Source organism: Egretta garzetta, unplaced genomic scaffold, assembly GCF_000687185.1.
Source record: "Egretta garzetta isolate BGI_Z169 unplaced genomic scaffold, ASM68718v1 scaffold670, whole genome shotgun sequence".
NCBI lineage: Eukaryota > Metazoa > Chordata > Aves > Pelecaniformes > Ardeidae > Egretta > Egretta garzetta.
The window spans coordinates 607,361-630,230 of NW_009258391.1; the positions used below are offsets into that span (position 1 = coordinate 607,361).

General features: G+C 35.9%; 1 protein-coding gene across 6 annotated transcripts in view; it reads left to right on the top strand.

The window, feature by feature from the left end:
* Nucleotides 1-21,021, top strand: part of LRRFIP2 (LRR binding FLII interacting protein 2) — a 49,242-nt gene extending 28,221 nt beyond the window's left edge. For 2 of the 6 annotated variants that reach the window (XM_035898110.1, XM_035898115.1), the window contains 13 exons: nt 703-747; nt 1,423-1,536; nt 1,987-2,058; nt 6,529-6,699; nt 7,341-7,433; nt 9,469-9,561; nt 13,468-13,569; nt 13,818-13,950; nt 15,371-15,420; nt 16,882-17,002; nt 18,036-18,115; nt 19,307-19,411; nt 20,157-21,021. In XM_035898110.1, the coding sequence (XP_035754003.1) occupies nt 703-747; nt 1,423-1,536; nt 1,987-2,058; nt 6,529-6,699; nt 7,341-7,433; nt 9,469-9,561; nt 13,468-13,569; nt 13,818-13,950; nt 15,371-15,420; nt 16,882-17,002; nt 18,036-18,115; nt 19,307-19,411; nt 20,157-20,267 (1,290 nt within the window). In that variant the 3' untranslated portion in view covers nt 20,268-21,021. The remainder of the gene's footprint in view (nt 1-702; nt 748-1,422; nt 1,537-1,986; nt 2,059-6,528; nt 6,700-7,340; nt 7,434-9,468; nt 9,562-13,467; nt 13,570-13,817; nt 13,951-15,370; nt 15,421-16,881; nt 17,003-18,035; nt 18,116-19,306; nt 19,412-20,156) is intronic. The other 4 variants (XM_035898119.1, XM_035898128.1, XM_035898094.1 and 1 more) reach the window with 4 other exon arrangements.
* Nucleotides 21,022-22,870: the final 1,849 nt, after the last annotated feature.

Below are 22,870 nucleotides of genomic sequence, written 5' to 3' on the forward strand. Positions count from 1 at the left end.
AATGTCTTCATTTAATTCGACCTATTTTGATTCATAGAAATGTACAAAATATGGAAATCTACAGTATAAGTTTGTGATATCAGAGTTTCTTAAATAACAAGGGGGAAATGGTAGTTCTTTTGCTTAGGCTTCAATATATATAAATATGAATTGAATTGAAATTCTTTTGTGGGTTGCTATTAATTAGTACACTTTAGATCTGAGCTTTTACCTGAATTGCTTTTGTCCTGATGTATTTGCAGCTTTCACCAAAGAGATTGAAGGAATAAATGCATTTTCTGATAACTAGGAGATTCACACTGGTGTCAGTGATTGTCTGAAGTGCACTTGCATGAAGCTTTGTGTTTGTTATGCCACCAAGTGTTGTAGTCACTACCCTGTTGAAATTCAAAATAGTGAAATATGTTTTGTTGATCAGTACTTTAGTATTGGTAATGACGTTTTTAAAATGTAAAGAAAAAGCCAGAAGCTTTTTTTTTTTACAAGCATTCATTTATTTTACAATTGAGGTAAAAACTACTTTTTCAGGCTGAATATTTTTTTTCATGTCTTGATCTAAGCTAACTGCTGGAATTTATTTTTTTCATTGTTTCATTTTTTTTATTCTTAAATATTTCTTAGTATTTTTTAACAGAAGATGGTGATTCAGTAGTCCCTTATTGAAAAAGGTGTATTGTGATCACTTTCCCTTTTCTCTTTCAGCTGGAAGAAAAGAGTGAAAAATCACATTCAGAAATATTTTCAAGGGTAAGAGTTTTTAATTTAAAAATTACTGAAAGTCAGTGTTCAGCCATAAATTTACAAGTATTAAAATAGTTCCAAAAGTATAAATGCTGTGTGTTTTTAGTAGAGGGCATTTTGGTCATTTCTAAGAGCTTTCAAAGAGATATTTTTGGACATATTTTTCTATCTACAAAATTAATGCTTTGTATCTTCTATTTCCCGAGGAAAGAATTTTATTCTTTGTTTTACTTTTAGCAAGTACTAGTTTCCTATAGAATTTATTTTCTGTGTGAGAAAGGTTGAATTTTAAGAGGCTAGGGCTATAAATTCATATGTTAGATTCCACTGGAGACTTTCTTCTGAATCCTGTGTGGCAGAAATTACAATTTTTAGATATATTTTGAAAGTCTACAGTTTTTCAGCACTAACAGCCTCCTCATGAAAGTCTTCTGAACAGAAGACTCAGAACTGTAATGTGATAACTGATAAGTCATCAAAGAGAAACCAACATTTCACCAAGAAGAAACAGAAGTGCTGGAAAATAATCAATGGAATATGTTGTCTATAAGCTGATATTAAGAAATGTTAAAAACAAGAGAGAAAAGTGTTCTATGACTGTGTAGCAGTTTATAAAGGGTAATGTTAAGTATACCAGAAATGACAGTATGACTCCTGATACAGTGTTTTTCCCTTTTCAAGCCATCATCTCGCAATTCAATAAGCACAACTCCTCTGAGTGGCAACTCATCTAGGAGAGGAAGTGGAGACACAAGCAGTTTGGTGGATCCTGATGCCTCCCTCGGTGAATTACGGGTAAACTGCATTTTCAGAGAATTTGGAGCTAGTTTAAAATTGTATTTGTGGTTAGGAGGATTTTTCCTTTCCTATAGAACTTCTGGTTTTCTAATAGTAAGAAAAAGTTATGAGGATGTACTTTTTAATCATGAAAGATTTATTTATCTGTATTTATCTTGGTAATTATATTTGTTGTGTTCATAAATATTTATAGTGCTAACATTTTAGCTTATATTAAAATAAGACTGTTTATTTCAAATTTGAAACAATTCTGTCCTATTTGAGATTGCTTGGATTCAGAGATATAAATAAAATCTTATTTTCCATCAAGTTGCGAATTAATTATTTCTGTGAATTACTGCAGGCTTTGGCATTTGACAGAATTGCGTGTAAACCTTTTAATGCTTTTTTGACTATAAGTTATCTCCCCATACTTCTTATGCAATGGTTCATTCCTATGTCCTGCAGGATATCTATGATCTTAAGGACCAGATACACGATGTAGAAGGGAGATACATGCAGGGACTTAAAGAACTAAAGGTATCAGGGCTCCTCCCAAGCATGCATTCTGTATGGGTATTTTTGGGTAATGGAGACACCACTGGTTCCACTAACTCTATAAGGCTTTACTAACAAGTTTTGAAATTTCTTTAAAGCATGTATCTAACTTTTAATGCATAGAGAGCATCAGCTTAAATTTGTCACGCGAGTAAATTAAGTTACAATTTAAATGTACATGAGATAGTGTGTGTTCATTATTTGGTTTATTTTAAAATAGTACTAAACTTTCATATTTTTAGCAGATGTTTCTGGTAAGATAAGTTCAATTTATATTTTTCAGAGTTTTCTTAGCAAATAAATGGATATTCAAAATAATTACTATGTATTGAATGGGGAAGAAAGAAATGGGTTATAGTTAATGACAAAGAACTTAAGAAATTAAGAATTAGTCTTCCAAGTTTCAGCAAATGCTACATCTTATAAAGCAAAATCAAAGTAATAATTCTGACAGATGTGCTGAAATTAATCTGGGCAGACATATTACTTGCAGGAGAAGATTAATTTTGTTTTAATCCTTTGCCATTATTTTTTTATATGTATGGTTTAAATTCCCATTATCTGTGTCTAAATTATAGGTTGGTGTTTTCAGTATTAGGTTAATAAGATTTGTCTTTGTTTTGACTTGTTTCAATCAGTATGTATACTTTTCTTTTGTAAGTTTTCACACAATTAAGAGTTTGAAGTTAATTTAAAGTATGATTATTTTCCCCTCTTCTGTGTTAAAGGGAAACTGAATACACTAAATGATGTGCCTTACAAATCTTTTTCAGGATATTTGTTCTCTTTTCTGTTATTTAATAGTGAATGGTTCCATGTAGAAGTAAACATATCTTTCCATATTTGCTTTATATAGGAACAGACGGAATTTAATGAATGTCACTTGTACTAGAGCATGTAACAGTGATGTATTAACAGCTTCCATGAATTTCCTTGATTAAACAGCATTAGATGATATAGTAAAGAGAAAATAATGTAATTTGAGCTGTTCAGTGGAGCAAAAATTATTTCCTCTTTAGAGGATAAGTAACTTTGAATCTGATGGCCATATGCTCAGATGAAGTTCGTCTTGTTTTAATGATGTTGCCATATGAATATTAAAAATACTTCAAAGAGCAGTAGATTACAAGATTATTAGACACAGGTATGATTGTACTAAATTTGAATAAAACGTGAGATTGCTTCATAATTTCAGAATGGATCTAACACTCACACTTTTGCGTGTTTGCCAGCATTTTGTGACTACTGTTCTGGATCGTTACTAATGCGTTATTATTTATTGTAATCTATTACAGTAAGTAAAGAGCACAGGTATGCAGTAGACAGTAAGATCTTGATCTGTGCTTGGCTTACAAAATTGAATTGCATTTTATGCTACTCTTAATACAGAATAATATGTTCCTAAGTTAATTTGCCCTTCATAGATTCTTTTAGGAGCCCTTCTTTCTAATTAGGAAGATACTGCCTTTTTCTCCACTTCTGCTTTAGCAGTTTTGTCTTGTTTACATTAGAAGAGTTACTAGGATACCTGGTTTTACACTTATAAGTGTTTTTTCAGTGGTTGAGTAACAGTGATTTGCAATCACACTACCTTCATATCTCTGTGGTTGCCCATCCCTCATGCTGCTAAGAGTGTGGTTTTTACCTGGCTACAAATCTGCTGGGTGTCAGCAGAATAATAAACTCTAATGTGGACAGTTCTGATTTAGTTAGGTCTTCAAGTCTTTTCATATCTCAGTTTGATTCCATTTTGTTGATTCTTTCTACGTTCCCTTGTATCAACTAGAAAGGCATCCTTTTTATTTCCTCAAAATATTTCTTTTATGCAATTAACAGAGCACTCTTCATGTTTGCTGGGTTTTATCATCCCATTCTAGCCAAGCAAACTAATTTGCATAGCCCTTTGGCTTTACTGCTAGAATTGTGGGTGGTATTTCTTCATATCTTTAGGTTATGTGCAGAGCCTTACCCATTTTCATTCCAGCCAATTCCCACTGCTTCATCCTTAGGCATCCCACTGCCTCATTCAAGTGTTTAAGAAGTTCTTCCAAATATATGTTATTTCTCACCAAATTGGAAGATTACTGAAACTGCATGGAATTCTTGAACCCCAGGGAACATGTGTAATGCTTCATTCTGAAAGAAGAAACAGTTGCAAAGAAGCCCTAGCAATGTTCCAAGTTTTTTTAACTGGTCAGAGACTCTTAGGTGTAGTTTGGTTTCTTTCTGGGAAGCAGTTCTTACTCTTCTGTCTCAAAATCAATTTATTCCTCTTCTGTAACTGCAGATTTTTTCCCTCATTAACTTGTTGATTAATGGCATTTTAATCCAGTCTTTTAAGCCCCAGCCTAGTCTCCTCTTTAAGGCTGGAGTCCTGGAGCACAGGGCATACAATAAGAGGCTGGGACAACTGGATTTGATAAGTCTTGGGGAAGCGGGCACCAGGATCATTGGTGTTTTCAGCTGCCTAATAGGAGGCTGTAGAGAAGACAGGGCAGACTCCTTTCAGAGGTGGACAGTGACAGTGAAAGATGCAACAAACAAAAGTTGCATTGTAAGGGCAGAAATTGCAATTAGACCCCTTTTGAAAAAGACTTTTCATGAGGCAGGCAGTCAAACACTGGAACAGGTCATCCATCCAGGTTCTGCAGTCTACATCCCTGGAGGTACTTAAAAATGAACTGGAGATGAGCTGTGAGCAGCCTGATCTTGGTTGGCCCTGTTGAATTAGGAGATCGGACCAGGTGGCATCCAGAGATCTCTACCAACCTAAATTACTGCATGACTCCACTCACCATGAGGTGTTTCGCTCACAGAAACCACCAAATTGGAATTTTGTCCTAGTTGTAATTCTTGTTAAATTTTGTATCTCCCCATAAAAGACTATAGCATTCATTTTAATCCTAGTATTTTCCTTTTTTCCTCTAAATTGAATTATTCTTTGAAAGTCTTTGGAAGATTTACTGTCTCTGATATTTTGTTTTACCAGTGTTTACAAGATTTGTCTTGTTTATGTTTATGCCATCACAAAAAAGTGGTTTTAATCTTAAGAATTACTTTGAATGCACTTACATCTGGTCTTTATTTTTTTAATTTTCTTCTGTCTTATGAAGCTTGTTTACTGTTGCTTCCCAGACTGTAATGGTACCTTTCTTATCTTTTCACTACTGACACTGTCTTGTCTCTTCTATAGTCTGTCAGGATATGCCTTAAGTTATTTTTTCTGGGGTTTCTAAAATACTGTTTTTCTCCAGCACAGAATACCAGAATTTAGTGAGTATAACATGAAAGATGTAAATACATGTGACTGATAAAATTATAAAAGTTAAAATATGTACTTTAAGGACAGCTTTCTCAAAAGGGAAATTTATAACATGGGATTAGGGGTTGGGGGTGGTGGTAGGTTTTCTTGGGGAACTTAGATTGTTACCACCCTCTCCTCTATCTTAGTCCTACTGTTCCATTTTCTAGAAAACCAAAGCCTGTTGCCCTTCCTGTGCTAGTACTTCTACTGTCATAATAGAAATAATTAAACATCATTGTTATGCTATGCCTTCAAAGAACAGGTTACATGAAATACTACAGGATTTGTAGTAGGTCACAGATCTGCTTTGGAAAGGGAATGGCTTAATAGTTCTTTTTCAGTTCTAAAATTAGGACTCTGAAACTCAATTTTTGTGTTTTTTAAAAGCATGCATATTGAAATCATTGCATGTTTAAAAGTGTCTGGAGTGATAGTTGGTCTGGCATTTGAATAGTTGACATCTGTTACAGTACTGGGGAAAAAAAAAGATAATTTTGGTAAATGTGAGAGAATTGCATAAGAGGTTATATAGCAAGGCATATGTGCACCTTCAGGTAGAGAATCCAGCATGTGAATCTTTACATGCTTTTCTTTTAATCTTAATAAGAAATAGAAAGACAAAATGTCTGCTTAAACAGAGAATCATTCTTACTTAGTGTGACTACCTTAAGACTTTGGATCTGAGGTATACAGCACTACTTAAATAATAAGCATTAAGTTAAAGCTACTCTTAGAGATATTTCTGTGATCTTTTTTAGTCATTTGATTTCTGTGTCAGACTTGTGCCTCATTCTGAAGTGTTTCCTTGTGCATGCACTGAAAATACAATAAAGCTGTGATATTACTAGTTTATCCCTATGAGTTAAGTTGTGAAGGTAGCAGAGTAGAAACTGCAAGTGGAATATTATCTTGTAATTTTCATACTTTTGATATGATAACTTTTCATTGCTGTGGTATGACTTAACCTGAATAATGGAAATTGAACTGTGACTTGGTTTTCTGAAGAGAAGATATTCATAATAATTCAGAAACAAAAATGGTTGCATAATTTTACTGTATAACAGATAGCACTCTTCAGTATTACGGTGGTATTTTAACAATGCATCAAAAAGTTAGACTAACATATAAAGCCTTTCTACTATCTATAGGATTCACTGGCTGAGGTTGAAGAGAAGTACAAGAAAGCTATGGTTTCCAATGCTCAACTAGACAATGAGAAAAACAACTTGGTTTACCAAGTGGATACTCTAAAGGACGTCATTGAGGAGAAAGAAGAACAGATAGCAGAGTTCTATAGGGAGAATGAAGAGAAATCAAAGGTAGTGATTTTTAAGACTTTTGGGTTTTGTTTTTTTTTTTTTTTCCTAATTTGAAATATAAACCACAGAAGCCTGGACTACTTCATAAGAACAGTTGAAAACTTTTGGATTAGTAGAAAAGTCTGTCTATCTCAGGGGCCAAAGATGTATTGAATATTGTGTTTTGTTTTTTTTTTAAAAAAAATCACCCCCCAAACAAACCCCAAAACACTCCCCCACCCCAATTAAATACAAATTAATTGCATTTAATTAATGCAATACATTAATGGCAAAATATGCATTTGAATCAAATAGGACGTGTTCAGTCTCACTTTCTTGGGAAGGGAAGATCTGTGTGGCAGCTTTTTCCAGTAATCTTAGATAAATTCAGTACCTGAGCTTTTCTTGTTAATATTATGGCATCTTTTCTCTCCACTCTAAATTTTATTAAATAAAATCTTCTGTATAGTAAGTATCTGGAGAACTTAATTTAAAACACTGATTCTGTGATTTTTAGCCACTCAGTAGGTAGGATTTTTCAAATTGTTGCAGTAATTTCTTAGGCAATGTTAATGTTAAGTACTATTACTAACTTTTTTAAACTTTGTTCAAAACAAGTGTCAAACACAAATCAAAATAAATCTTGAATCTATTTAATTTAGGAATTGGAAAGGCAGAAACACACGTGCAGTGTTCTACAACATAAGCTGGATGAACTTAAAGAGGGCCTTCGACAGAGAGATGAATTGATAGAGGTATGTTCATGTGAGAGTGTACAATAGAACTTGTGTGAATAAATTTGAAATTGTGGTGTAAAATTTGAATGGGAACAGCCATCAGTACACAGAATGGGCTTAAATATTATCTCACATTTTTAAGAAATAATTTCTCTTGTTTTAGTGGGTAGAATTTAAGCTATGAATCTCTCAATTTATAAAGCCGAAAATACCTCTGCAAGGTTTTAAAATGTGAAAAATTGTTAATTCCTGTGAGAATTGCGGTTCTCTCATGAATGTTCCTTGTATCTTTCCTTGTGAGGGCAGAGCTAATGTTTGTATGGCCAAAATATTTTTGCATAACCAGAAGTTCTGATGCATGAATAATACCAAATATTATTCTTTGCCTTTCCCAAGAGTTTCCTTTTCAGTTATTTCAGAGTTTTGTGAGCATCAACTACTGAAGTTTGCAGTAACAAATGTTTGTTTGCTTACCAGTTAAGCATAAATATAGCAACACTGGTCAGCATGTTATTGGGTCCTAACCATGTTGCTGGGTGTGTAGTATGTTCTTTTCTTCCCCCCCTCCCCTCTTTGATTTTTTTTTTTTTCCAGAAGAAATGTGCCCTAAAATCCCAGCACTATTATAAGTCTTAATTTTAAAATGGTCCACAAAGATATGTATTATCAACAATATGCAGGTGTCCATTTCCCATTGGTTTTGGTTCTACCACTGTAAGTTGTATTTCTAGTAGTACGTAGTTTTCCCACTGCCTTTTGGTTTCAGTTAAACTTCATGATTTTAAGGGTATGGGCCAAAGTCTCCACTACCTGATTTTCAAAAGCTGTATAATACTGTATTTCATTGATTGATTTCTTTCCCCATTAAGTTCTCATGCTCTCCAGGCAGTAATACAGTAACTCCAAAAGACTTCTGAAAGTCCCAGATCTGTTATGGTTACTGAGAAAATAATATGCTTCGTGACCTGGAGTTGATATGACTAACTAGCAGAAGAAAGGGGGTTAGATCAGCTTAAGAAGGAGTATTTTGCAGAGTAGTGCTGACAAGCAAAAACTTGGCAAGTTCCGGTTGTAGCTCTGTCACTTGCTTAGGATTCTCTTTGACTTCACTGTGAAGAAAAAAAAAACACTTTAGACTTTCTTCTTTGTTTTTTGGTTTTTTTCTTTTTTGAAAAAAGTATGTAAATCAAGAACATACAATAGATGTGTCTGGAGTGTTTGCTTTGGTAGAATGTAGCATATATGTGTGTTGAATATTCACCAAATGCATGAAGTCCCATCAAAGATAATGACAGTTTGCCCCATATTTGCCATCTATTTGAGTAACTTCTGCAGCTATTAACACTAACAGATAATCTAGCTGAAGCCGTTTAGCTTTCTACAGAAAGACGTTGTCTTCCATTCCCAAATGAAAAATCAAGTTCACTCATTAGGAAGGCAAAAAATTATCTGTGGCCCTAAAAATTCTTATGTCATCTTTATACATAATTCTATGAGCATAACAAAGAATTTCAGTCATGTCTGCAGGGCAAACAGCAAAATGCACTGTTAGTTAGATAGAAACAGGGCCACACTTGATCTGAATCAATACAGTATCAGAAAGCAGTCAGCAGCTGCTTGATTCAAACTTCCTTCTTTACACTTTCAAGAAGGTAAAATTATTAATAAAACCACTTGTTAAGGTAAGTGTTTGCTTCCAAACAGGACTTGAAGGTATCTCAAAATTAACCACAGGGTAATTATTTTTTCCTAAAGAAAGGCTGTTATTCCCAGTCTGCAGTGGGAACTGTCACTAAAGAAAAGTAGCTCTAGTTGCAATAAATTCTCCCATCAACATTAAGTGATTGAATAAAATTAATTACCATTCTCTTGCATGAAATCATAAGGGAAATATGTTACACTTAATAGCACTTTTCTTTAACTTCATGCTCATAAACTCTTTTGTTGACTTTTACTATTTAATTTCCTTTATCTATTTGAATGCTTGGGTTTTTTTTTCCGTTTCCTTACTTCTCTTTCCTTTTTTATTCTTCCCTCATCCTATTTACTACAGGAGAATCAACGCATGCAGCAGAATATAGACTCCATAACCAAAGAGGTGTTTGATCTCCAGGAGACAATTAATTGGAAAGATAAAAAAATAGGGGTATGAAACAAATATGGGGGGAAAGGTATTTTTTCATTTTAGAAGTAGATGGATGCCCCCTGTTCCCCAAGGAATGCTGTGTACTCCAAAGAAATGAAGGCCACTCCCAATTTAAATATTTAAAACATTTTGCAGTCTTTCTCTTTAGAAAATGAGCTCCACTTCATCTTCACTTGCATGATGATGAATAATACTAGTTAAACATATAATATAAGAAACTGTTATGCATACAATTGTATAATTTTTTTTACAAAATATTTTTTACCTGTAATCACAGCTTGAAAAACTCATCATTTCCTTATTCTTAACAAAGTGAAAATTGCCTGGGTCTCTATATTGATCCATAATGGCATAGCAATCATATGTTTTTATACAGAGTTGGAATTATTTTTAAAGCTTTTAATCTCTTTAGAGACAAATACAATTTTCAAAACTTTAACAGTTTAAACCTTGCTCGCCATTTGGCTGCTGCTTCTGTGATCTTCTTAACAATTTGCATAACAATTAGTGGGTTTTAAAATGGTCTGCTCTCCACTACCTGGGATAAGAGAGACAAAACACCACAAATAATGGAAAACCAAGGGAGCTCCAAGAACTAAGGGTCAAAATGTAGAGAAGCTTCAGTGAATATTTGTAGATCGTGCTTGCATTTGGCATACCTAATGCTAAAAAATATGATTTAGAATGAGTTCTGCAGCCACACTTGCACATTCCTGTATTGCACTTTTGATCCTTCTAGGGCTGGTTAGCTGGGGTGCAACACTGAACCAAGATGATTTTGTGATACCACAAACAAAATACCAGAGTTACCAGCTACTGGAATTGAGAGTTGGAATCGAAACAACTGGTTGCATGGGACCGTTTGAGGAGCATCTGTAGGACTCCTGTGTAGAAAGGAATGCGGTGCAGGAAGAACTGAGTTGATGCGCACTATGCAGCTAATGTAGGTCAGGCAGAGCTTGTCAGCTTTGCTTCTGGGCAGCACAGCAGAGTAAAACTGTCTCAGAGTCAGCCTGATCCTTGGCAATAACTACATGGCTCTGAACCTGTGGCTGTAATGGACTGCGAGTATATTGCCTCGTGGTGAGGAGGAGTTAGCTGGAGAGTCTTTAGAAAGGATTTGTCTGCCTTTTAAGTAACTCTAGGGCCATTTATCTCTAAGTTAATTTTATGCCAGATTTTGATGTATGCAGATTTCTTTGAAAATTGCTGTATTTGCTGGATTTCAGGTCACTTGTAGCCAGTGGTGCCCAGTTAAAAAAAGCCCTGTTATGTTGTCTTTATTCAGTCTATATTTATTGCACGTTTCCGTCCTTCAATCCATATTGCAATCCTCTCTTCCATCATAAAATAATATTTCAACATTTTTAAGTTTTCTTCTGAACATTCTTCTGAAAGGTTTTTTTAATCTTTTAATTACCATCTTCTTTCCATACTTACTATTTACCTTTGTGTACTGGGCTGTCCAAATTTGTGCAATTTTTCTGTGCAAGCACTTCTTTCTTTCAAATACGGTGCTAGAGTTAGTGCAGAACATATAATCTATGTAACTAAAAAAAGCTACCTACCAGCCAGACTGACAAGAAAGGTTTGTTTTTTTACTTTAGCCAAAGCTTTCCTGCCAGTTTTTGTGTTTTTTGTAAATACCATAACTGGATGTTTTTCTAGTTGGTTTTTTTTTTACCATGTTGGAATTGAAATTTCTTAGTTCTTAAAATGTAAAAACACTGCTGTCTTTTCTTTCTCACTTCCATTCTCTAAAAACATTTACATTATTTTTCTTAGCTCACAGTTTTACTCTTTCTCCCCAGTACTGAGTAGCTTTGCTAATTTTTAATCTGTTCCAGCTTCAGAAGTCTCTGAGAAACTTCACAAAGGAGTAGTTTATAATTCAAATTGCAACCTAGCTTTACAACATATGCAAGACTGATGCTGCCTCAGAGGAAGAAAGGGAGGCAAGCAGAACAGATAGCATGACTCTGATTTACACCTGCCTTCTTATATTTTCCTGTTTCTACAAATTGATTAAAATCTGTAGTTGTATTTGGTCTTAAATTAGATCAATTTGGAGACATTAAACTTCAGATTATATTCCCGAAATATACAGCTATTTTACTGTTTGGTGATGCCAAATTGTACATGCATTGCCAATTTGAAATTAGCAATGGCATGTCTGAGTGCATAGATTTTATGAAGGTTTTTGGAATATTTGAGAATAGGACCCCAGGCTGCTTTCTGCCAAGTGATCAGCTTTTAATCAGACTTGTGTGTTAAAACATGCCTGCAGAGCTTGCTTGTCCTGATTTTTATTCCCTCCCCGCCCCATGATAGAAGAATTTCAGGAGCAGATTTAGTACAAAATCATGTGTCATAACCCCTGAGCACACAAACACTAGCAGTTTTGCTCAAGTTTTTCAACACTGACTAATGATTACTAATCTCTCCATAGGTAGAGATATATGGTTATATCACTCTCACTTCCTTCCCCATCAAAATTTTCTGATTTCCAACGCTTGCGCATAGGGGGTGAGAATAGAAAGGATGTTTTGGGAAGGTTGGCGCACTGTCAAGCAGACAGAGGATCTGTGTTTGCTGTGTGATTCTGGCTGGGCCTTTGTGTCCATTCTCTCAAGTGGGTGAGCTTATTTCCCTCTGCCACTGTTCTTTAAAAATGGAAAAAGTGTGTGTTATCTTTAAGTGGAACACAAAATGGTGTAATGATTAAGGGTCTTTGTGCTGTTTATAGTGTAGTTGCAGAGATCTAGTATGTGTTAGGAAATAAAGGACACTTTACGAATTCTTAAACTATGATGTGGTAGGTAATGCTTTCACACATGCTGCATTACCTATATTTTAAGTGCTACATTTACATACTAATAAATCAAGTGCAACAGCACTTGCATTTTTATGTTGAAATTAAGACAACGCATTAAAACATTGCTCTACTATTACAGATTCTAGATAATTATTAAAATTCAGCATACTGCAATTGTTATGTGGAGCTGTTACAATACAAAGGTATACACCTTCATTTCTTTCTTCGTATCAGTCCATTCCTAAAGATTCATGCATGACACAAGGTGTAGTTGGATAATTTTCTTGGCAAGATGTGTGTACACTTTTGCAGTTGCTGTATGGTCAGGGTTATTTGTAATGCATGCAGTATTGAATTTGAATGGAATGCTGGGATGCTGCCCAGTCAAGTGAAAATGTCTGACTAATTGCCAGGTGACACAGCTCCAGCATAGGTAGGCAAACCCATCTATGTCCACATTGTGCTTTTAGCTGCCATCCATCCTTGTGCTAAAATAGTGCTGCTAGAGTTTCCTGCTTTTTTTTTCCCCTCTAAAACTGATCACTTTGGTTTTAGTAAAGGGTGGTTGTCATATTTAAGCAAGTAGTAAATAAACTAGTATTTTTAAGTGGATGATAGGCTTATATATCCAAGGTCTTTTGTGAGGTAAGATTTCTTCTTCTGTAGAGAAATTAGTTCAATTAATGTAATTTTTTAGGATCTTTCCAACTGAGTTCCAGCAAATTTTATTTCTGGCCACAGAACAACCCCTCTTTTGGTATTGGTTCTATTGGTTCTATTAAGAACAACCCCTCTTTTGGTATTCAATTTAGCTTATCAAAACTAGAATCCACTAAATAGAAATCTATTGTAGAATCTACTAAGACTCACCTGGGTAAAACTTATGTCATGACAAACATGCAGCAAGTAGGCTAGATATGTGACTTGTAACAGGTAGTTATCAGAGATGTATTCTTATATATATTAAATACCCCTTTTAATTTCTTTACTTTTATTGAGCTCTTTGTATTTCCTTGTAGCAAATCTCTCTGCTATCTGTCATATACTTTTTCTCTGTACCATTCTTTTTCTTGCTATCTGCCTGAACCCAGGCCCTAGAAAGACAGAAAGATTACTTTGACTGCATTAAGAATGAGCGAGATGAGCTCAGAGAGGAGTTGGCTGACCTGAAGGAAGCAATGAAGAGAGGAGAGGTATGTTGGTAGTAGTTACTTGACAGTAATAGAAATCCAGGAATGGGGCATGAAATCAAGGTCAATGAAAAAGAGGAAGAATGGTTACTGTTCTTGTGCAGTTTCAAAACCTGACCTTAGAGTAGGATAAATGGCGCATTTTGTTGTAACTGTCTTGATCAACTTGAGAAGCTTTTTAAAAAATTTTCTGTCCAATTATATTTTAGCACTGCTCTTGTATGATTAGTTTTTTTCTTTTGTATTTTTAGAAACATGGATTAGTTATTATTCCAGATGGCACACCAAATGGTGATGTAAACCATGAATCAGTGGTTGGTGCAATAACAGTTGTATCACAGGAAGCTGCTCAAGTCTTGGAATCTGCAGGAGAAGGACCACTAGGTAAAAATATTCTAACATACTTTATAGAGTGTTTGACATCTTTGTTTCCCTCCTGTTCACAGTGGGTTGTGATTTACAGCCACAAAAAGATACCTGTGGTGCTTCTGGAATGCGTGCTTACACAGCTTTCAAGATTGTGTGGTGGTTTCGGGGGGGAGCTTCAGGTTTTTTTTATTATTATTACTATTCTGAGTGAAAAGACAGATACATCTTTTGAGTAAAAGCTAAATAATAGTACATGTGTGGATGTTTGTAACTGATTAGATCTCTTGTTCCAGTTTCTGTTTTTTTACTGTCAGAAAATACCTTGCCTAGAAATGTAGTCTTTTGGATTAGTATGTTTTTCATTGTGTTTCATGAAAAAAATTCTTTAGAAGTACGTATAATCAGTGAAAGAACTTCAGTTATAGAAAACAATGTATTGTATATTCTTTCCCCTTCCTTAAAATATTTCTGCCTGTATTAGTGTAAAGCAAGTACAGTCTTTCACTGAATTCATTAGGGGGGAAAAAAAGTTTTAAAACATTCAAAAAATGACACAGACAACAGAAAGATACAGATTTTGGGGGCCTTTATTTTAGTTTGCTTTTGTCCTTGGGTTGAACAAGTTATTGTATGCATAGTCGATCCACTGTAAAACTGTTAGTGAACATGCAAAGAAACATCTTTATACACTTGCATTATATTTGCACATAATATGTAATAATAGTTATATATTTTTGTTTTGACAGATATTAGACTTGATACATGTTTCTGCTCTGGCTCCATCATAGTGAAATACATGTCTTTATGCTTTGTTAGCGTCAAAGTTACAATTTCTAAGGGAGCTAGGGAGCTTCTCTAACCCTAGCACTGTGTTACCTTACAGACTGTTTTATAGCTATTACTGATCTTCTGACTGATTACAGATACTGCAACATTCCTGTGGGCCTTTCCCAAGTACTTTTTTTGTGGTTTGAGAACACTTTCTACAAACTTTCTAAACATAAGGGGAAGCTTACCACCTTCCATGAAGAGACAGCAATCTTTAAGAATAAGACAGGGAAAAGAGTATACAATCAGAAGAAACTTTTGTTGGAAATGGCTGTTCTAGATATTGGGGGAAAAACTGTGTTTTAATATTAAAAAAAAAAAATCCTCAGTTGTTAATTTACTTTGAAGAACTACTAAACTCAGAGGTCTTGCTTTTAAAATTGTTATAGTAATAAACAGTGTGAATGAAATATTTTTCCTTTTTTTTTTTTTGCTATTAACTGAAGGCTTGTATGTTGTTATTACTGAGATATCAAAGTTTTATGCTGCCAGTGCTATTAGCTTTAAGTTTGAAGAGCATTTTATTTGAAACTGAGCAAAAAGTTATGAAAAATATGTTCTTAGCTACAGATTTATCTGGTTTTTAGTTGGATTCTTTCATTTTCAGATGTCCGGCTACGAAAACTGGCTGGAGAAAAGGAGGAATTATTGTCCCAGGTAACATAAGCTATTATTTTAAGAAATAGACTCATATATATCCTTTTGCAGACTATTAACATATTAGCAATAAACAAATATTAAGCACCAAAGGCGTGTACGCACTAAACAAAATAAAATACTTGACTTCTTAACTGGCTGGCTGCCAGGAATTACCAGCTCCTCTCACTAGTGTCTTTATATATGTGATTTTTGATCTTTGTTGCTAAAGAACCCTTATTTCACTAACTGGATAGCTGAAATCTAACTTGCTGCTGACTCTGTTAGGGCACATTCTTCCTTTTATTTTGTCTCATGCAGAAATACTGAAGTCAGTAAAATTACATTCTCATAAGCTCAAGTGGCACTTTCTTCCACATTGCTAAGTGGTACCTATTGCTTTGATCACTTCAGTTAATCAAATAGAAAATTAATATTATCAAAGTAGTTGTATTTTAGTGCAGTTCAGTATTGAGAAGAGAGGACTCAAGAAAGCATATAGCCATTGAACAGTTGTCAAGAATACCATCGTTTTTGTGCTTGTGGTTGAACACATTGCAAATTTAAAGTGTTTGTCAACATCTGTTTTTTGCTGGGAATGTTACCTTAATTTTAGTATAGATACTTGGGTTAGAATGACAATAAATGTTAGTATTGAAACAAGGCTATTAAGTGTATAAAGATGTATATGCATATTTATCACCATATAATTGTAAAAATCACTGTTAAAATATTTGATTTATGTAAAGAATGGGAGTTTTGCAAGTATGACTCCCATACCACTAATCTGTAGGGCAATATTTTGGTAAGAGAATCAAAAAAAGTAGCTCCCACTTTGTTCATACACTCCAGACACAGAGGACATAGCTGAGGAATCTGTGTTCCCTAACTACTGGAAAAATCCCGAGACAGCTCCTGTAGCATGAAATGGAACCGTTTAAGACTAACATACGCTATTGACTTGCCTAGGACCATTGCTTCCAGGTGGAGTGTAAGAGAGGACCCCAAAAAAGCCATGGCTTATTCTTTCTGTATACTCAGCACGATATTGTGTGTTATCTTCATACATGTAAAAAGTTTACTGTAGAAGTGAATTCATAGAGTGTAAAAAGTATACTGTAAAAGAAATGCATAAACAGAGTTTAATGCCACCACCTCCTCTGGAAAGGCAGCTGGGTTAGAGCTGCTGGGTGCCCCTGCATTGCACAGAGGTCCCTGCAGCACTGACCGAACTGGTGGGTTTGGATGGTGCATTGACAGGTAGAGGGCACTCGCCCAGCAATGGGGTCAGGGGACTGCAGCCACGGGCCTCGGGGACTGGCTTCCCTGCCTTCCCTGTGTGGCTCTGCTACTCCTGCTTACAGAACCATCTCAGCCAGTGGCATCTCAGGACTGCTTTGCCTTTTTCCCATTGAACACTTAGATATACAACTACTGAACTTCTGGGAGTCTCTTTTTCACGAAAGAATGCTTCTTTTTCAGGTTAGAAAACTGAAGATGCAGTTGGAAGAAGAACGACAGAAATACTCTAAAAGCGATGGCATGAATCCAGATATCATAGGCTTAGAGAACGGTTCTGACTTGCAGCTAATCGAAATGCAGAGTAGGTATATGGTTACTGTTCAAAGGTGTTCTTACTGGGGAAGCAGACTCTTCCAGCTCTTTTTCTATATTGTTGTGCAGTAGTAATACTGTGAATGAATATATCATTGAATAGCTAGGTTTTTTGTTGGTATATCACCTTGCAGGAAATTTCTCACTGCAGAACAGCTTAAAAATCTGCCTCTCTGTGTTGAATAACAATATACTGGGAAGCTATTTTTCAGTTGATGACTTTGCCTAGAATGGGTGCCACTACTTGAGCAATTTCGATTTTTAGATGATAGCATTTCAGCTGAGGTATTTTGTTAATATATTCTACCTGATTTTTTTATTGAATCTTTTACAGAAACTTAATCTAAAAGACTATTATTCTCTGAAGCAAAAAAGAAAAATTTTTAAAGTTTAACACAATAATCAGTGTTGCTTCATAGGAGCACTAAGCTACTTTCCATTTCAAGCAAGCTATTTCTTTGGTTGAAAACTACTTGTTTGACAGATTGCCATTTAACATGTTTGTGGCAAGGAACATGAACAGAAAACTGGCAATGTCAGGGCTAAAATATAACACCAACAGAAATTTTCAAAGCTCTTTGGAGTTTGTCAGGCAGGTTCAAGCCTTGTGCTCTGTATCATTCAAAAGTTACTACAGATGTTTATGCTAAATGATGCTGGTATTTTGTCTGTTGTGATTTGACCCGTTTTGCAGTGCGTGTTGGTTATCGTGTCAATTCTCTTTTCTTGGGAGATAAGTTTGCTGATCTAAGCATATGGGTTTTATAGGGTGTGTGTCTCATTTATACATCTGAGATTTAAGGCACGCTCTTACAGAGACAGTAGTTGTGTTCTCTAAGTAATGGGAAAATTAATTCCTTTTTTTACTCTCAAAAAAGACTTCTGAAAGAACATTTACCACTTCATAATCCAGTATACGGGCTTCTCAATAAAATGGTCTTTTTAATGAATGTTAATTAAAAGGGAAACTGACAGTTTAGCGAGTTGCTTTGAGTAATATATTCATGTCAATTTTTGTCTAGGAGATGCCAACAGACAAATTAGTGAATACAAATTTAAGCTTTCAAAAGCTGAACAAGATATAACTACCTTGGAACAAAATGTAAGTGTGTCTTTCTTCACATCTGTTGTTATCATTATAGTTGCTCTGCATACTTTTACAATACTTTTTTCAACAAAAGCTTATGAAAACATATTTCATCATTTGATTTACTGTTTGTTCTTTAGTTTGCACAGAGTGGCACTACATTTGTATTTCTTCATGTTTCCTGCAATTCAATACCTGTGCATAGTCTAACCGGAAGAGAAAATAATCTGGAGTTAATTTACTAAAATGTGAATGTATGACAGAATATAAGGAGGAACTGAAGGTAGTAGTTCAAAAAAATCAGTTTATGTAGCTTAATTACTTGTAAGAAAGTTATATACTACGGAAGGTACATAATTTACTCTTTGAAATTCATGAGTTTGTTTTTATGGATAGGCATATATGATAGTCTATCTCACACTGATTTACTCACACTTTGTAAGTCAGTGACATGGTATTATAGTTCAGAATCTCTGTAGATCACTTAAAAATAACATAAAGGATTATAATTTGAATCAGAGATGCATAGTTGGTGTCTCTTGCACAGCAGCAGGCTACTAGCCTGTCCTCTGGATTTGGGGGTAGCAGGGAGTTATAAATATAACAGTACAGCAGGTGGGGTTTAACACCTGCAGATTGCAACCAGGATTTGTCTCGAGCCCCCTCTTTACTGCTGAAGTCTGTGCTTGAGCTCAAGACATCTTGCATCATGTCCTAGTAACAGTTACAGCCTCCTTTCTACTTTGCACCTTTTCATATGGTCTCTGCTTTTCAACTTTTCAGCTTTTGTTTTTAATCCCATGTGTTCCCCAATTCTAGTTGGTTGGTTTTGTTTTTCTTTTTCCACTGTTCTCTCTCTGCTTAGTTCTTTAACCTTCTGTATCTTCTCAGCTGTGTCCTATACCATGTTCCATTCCCTAGTGTTTCCCATGACCCTTGCCAGGGAGGAACAGGCAGTGAAGGATATTCCAAGTTTCTGCCCACAATTTATTTTACTGTTTTATTAGTTCTTTTAAACACTCTCTTTGCAATTGTGGCTGCTGCTAACACAGTTAAACCTCCTCTTTCCAGAGGGAGATACTGTGGATGATTCACAGGATGCCTTGTGTTGTGGTGGCTTTTCAGAAAGGGCAGCACAACTGGTGGCAGGCAAGCTCAGGGTGGAACACCTGAGTAATTGTTCCTTTTTCTTGTTTGGGTTTGCAGATTGGACGACTTGAGGGGCAGGTTGCAAGGTATAAAAATGCAGCAGAAAATGCAGAAAAAGTAGAAGATGAGCTCAAAGCTGAAAAGAGGAAACTTCAGCGAGAGGTAATTCACATGATTTCCTTTTCAGCTGTATGCTCCTTTCAGTCTTGAAGTGCTCTGTCTTTTGCCTCCAAGGTCTGTTTCTTTGTAATCTTTGGTTACAGCTTTTAAGTGGTTTTTTGAGGAGGCCTCAAAGTCCATCAGTGTCGCATTCAGAAGATGACTGTAGCACATAAAACTAATATTAATTACAACTCAATGCAGTACTTCCTTGAAAGGAAGGATCTCAAGTTGTATTTTCTTCTGAATGTGATAACTTGTACTATTTTAAACCAATCTGCGGCGTTGAATGCCCCCTCTGCCAAATGCCAGCCTGGGAAGAGTCCAGCATGTACCTCACGGGGAGCTGGGAAGAAGCTGTACTGAACTGAGCTGTTGATTGTGCTTGCTTAAGAGCTGCTGCATGACTAGCGTGATGCCTGCTACCCACGGGAATATATATCCATCAGCAAGTAGCAATGGTGGAGAGGACTTTACCTTTAAATAGCATGTAATAGGAAGTTGCAGGTGGCTCTTTTGGAATGAGTGCATGTTTCATGTTTCAGTTGCTTCCCAATTATTTTTTTTAACAATTGAATTCTGGTTCATCTGACTGCAATAATGAAAGTGTCAAGTATTAACTTACGTGGCACTCTTACAAAGCGTATAATACTTGTATTCCTGACTTAATTTCCTCTGTCAAAGCTTAAGAACAGCAGAAAGTCCAAGTACACTTAAAGTGACAGTAACTTTTGCTTTCATTTTGTAGTTAAGAACAGCACTGGATAAGATAGAAGAGATGGAGATGACCAATAGCCACTTAATGAAAAGGCTGGAGAAGATGAAGGCAAATAGGACTGCGCTTTTATCTCAACAGTGAAGTGGAAATTGAAAAATATGATGCACTGCTCCTTGGATAACTAGCCCCTAGCTTGTTTTTAAATACAGACTTTCATTGGCACAAACTATTTGAACACCGAGCTGTTCATTGGTGGTTTAGTTCCATAATTAAATGGCATACTTCTTTTTGTAACTTATGAGAGAATGAAATGTAGTTTGAATTCCCATGTGAATGACAGCAATTTTTCTGTAGCATTTCATTCTAGACTCAGAGCTGGAGCACAATGCTGTATGTTCAACTTAGTGATAGAAAATGTTTTTACAACTGTGGAATCAAGTTTACTCACGATCTCTTTTGGCTGCTTTAATGATGCTTGATGCTTCGAGACAACTGCATGAATTCAAGAAGACACTGTATTACTGTACTATAAACTAACATATATTTGCTCAAGACATCACAGCACAAGTGCCTTTTATCTGGTGCAATTTAGACTTCATTGTTGAAAATAACCTTTGAAATCAGATAACATTTTATTTTAAGATACATTTGGGGTATTCACTAAACTTTATACATTTTGAAAGTACATTTTTGTAAAATATTTAAATTTATAAGAAAAAGGTAGGGACTGTATATAAAGATCTGCTTTTTTGCATGGGCACATCTGAGTTCTAGGTAATTTTATCAAATACTAGCCCCTGATACACTCTTAGTATTAAGAGTGCAGATTTAAAAACTTCTGTTGTACACCATCAAATTATGTCATCTGCTGCTTAAGTGTGAATTGAAATTTTAGGGTGGGAGGAAGGGGTGGGAGATGTGGCTAAGGAGTTTATTAAATGGACACTTTACTGACTAAAGCCAGATGTTTTGTGTTTTCTTTTAAATACTGAGATGCCAACAGGACAGAGCAAAATCTTTGCAGAATAACAAATTCTGATGTCCATATTTTTGAAAAGTATCCTTTTGGTTTTCCAATACTGAGTTTGAATTTCTTTTTTTCCCCAATTTCTTATCCTGGTCTGCTACTCTTTGACCATACTGCCATGGAGTAGGGGGGCAGCACAAATAAGAAGGTGCTTTCTGGAATGGTGTGGGTTTTGCCTTGTAGCCTATTCTCTATGGACAGTGAATGCAATTAGGAACTTCCACCCTTTTCAAGCTGGCACATCATGAGTGGGAAATGAGCAGCACCTGCAATGGCAATTCTGAAGTACCTCATAGAATTGCTTAGGTTGGAAAAGATCTTTAAGATCATGAAGTTCAGCTGTTAACCTAACACTGCCATCCCACCACTAAACCATGTCCCTAAGCACCTTGTCTGCCCATCTTTTAAATACCTCCAGGGATGGCGACTTGACCGCTTCCCCGGGCAGCCTGTTCCAATGCTTGACAACCCTTTCAGTGAAGAAATTTTTCCTAATGTCCAACCTAAACCTGCCCTGGCACAACTTGAGGCCATTTCCCCTCATCCTATTGCCCATTACCAGGGAGAAGAGACCAACACCCACCTCACTACAGCCTTCTTTCAGGCAGTTGTAGAGGGCAGTAAGGTTTCCCCTCAGCCTCCTTTTCTCCAGACTAGAAAACCCCAGCTCCCTCAGCTGCTCCTCATCAGACTTGTGCTCCAGACCCTTCTCCGGCTTTGTTGCTCTCCTCTAGACATGTTCCAGCAATGCAAAGTCTTTCTTGTAGTGAGGGGCATTTGAAGTGGTGCTGCCCCTGCCATGGACTTTACTCGACGCCAGCAGGAGCCCAATGTTTAATCTGAGAGGAGTCGTTCCTTTGCACTCATATCAGATGCTTTCCTGTTGCAAACTGCTACCCTTCAGGAGTATTTCTCAGAATAAGGCAGGTTTTGGGACCTTTCTAATCCAGAGGGTTAGTATTTCTGCTTGTACCAGAGCTGCTTTCCAAAGAACAGCCATCTTGACGGTGCAAAACTGAAGCTTTCTGTCTCTTGGGCTTGGAAAAGAAAATGCCTTCCCTGTTGAGAAACCTATTCATAAGGAGCAGATCTAGGCCTAGTCATAAAATAGGAGACAGTTGTAATTCAGGGATCACAAAGATCATTGTCTGTGCTGTAAACTCTTTGCATTCTGTTGTTCAGAAGAAACTATCAGGGTCTTTAGTTGTTCTTCATGGCATGCATTCTGAAGATAACAGTGATCCTTTGGGGGTTTTGAGAGCGTTTACATGTACAAAACTCTGCTAAAACCTTACTTGGCATATGGTGAGGAGCACATTGCCTCCTAGGTCACTTCCTCGAAACCATCCCATTGAAGCTGGACATCTTATGGCATAGGGAAAACTCTTGATTTCAATATTAAACCATGACAGTCAGATAAGGAGTTGCTAACTCAGAATTACCAGCCTACTGCAAAAGTTTTTCTGGAGCACAGGTAAAAACATCACTTGGACAAAACATGCACAGCAGGTGAGATACTTGATTTGTGCGCTATGCGTTAATACTGAAAACGCAGAATGTTTCCCAACATTCTGCAGAAGAAAGTTTTGGGTTTACTTCCTAGGCATAATTTGTTAGAAAAGGGTAGTTCATAAGGGAATTTTAAGATTTACTGATTGCATCAGGATTCTAATCTTTAAGCACCAAGTCAGTTGGGCTCTAAAGGCCACATCACAAA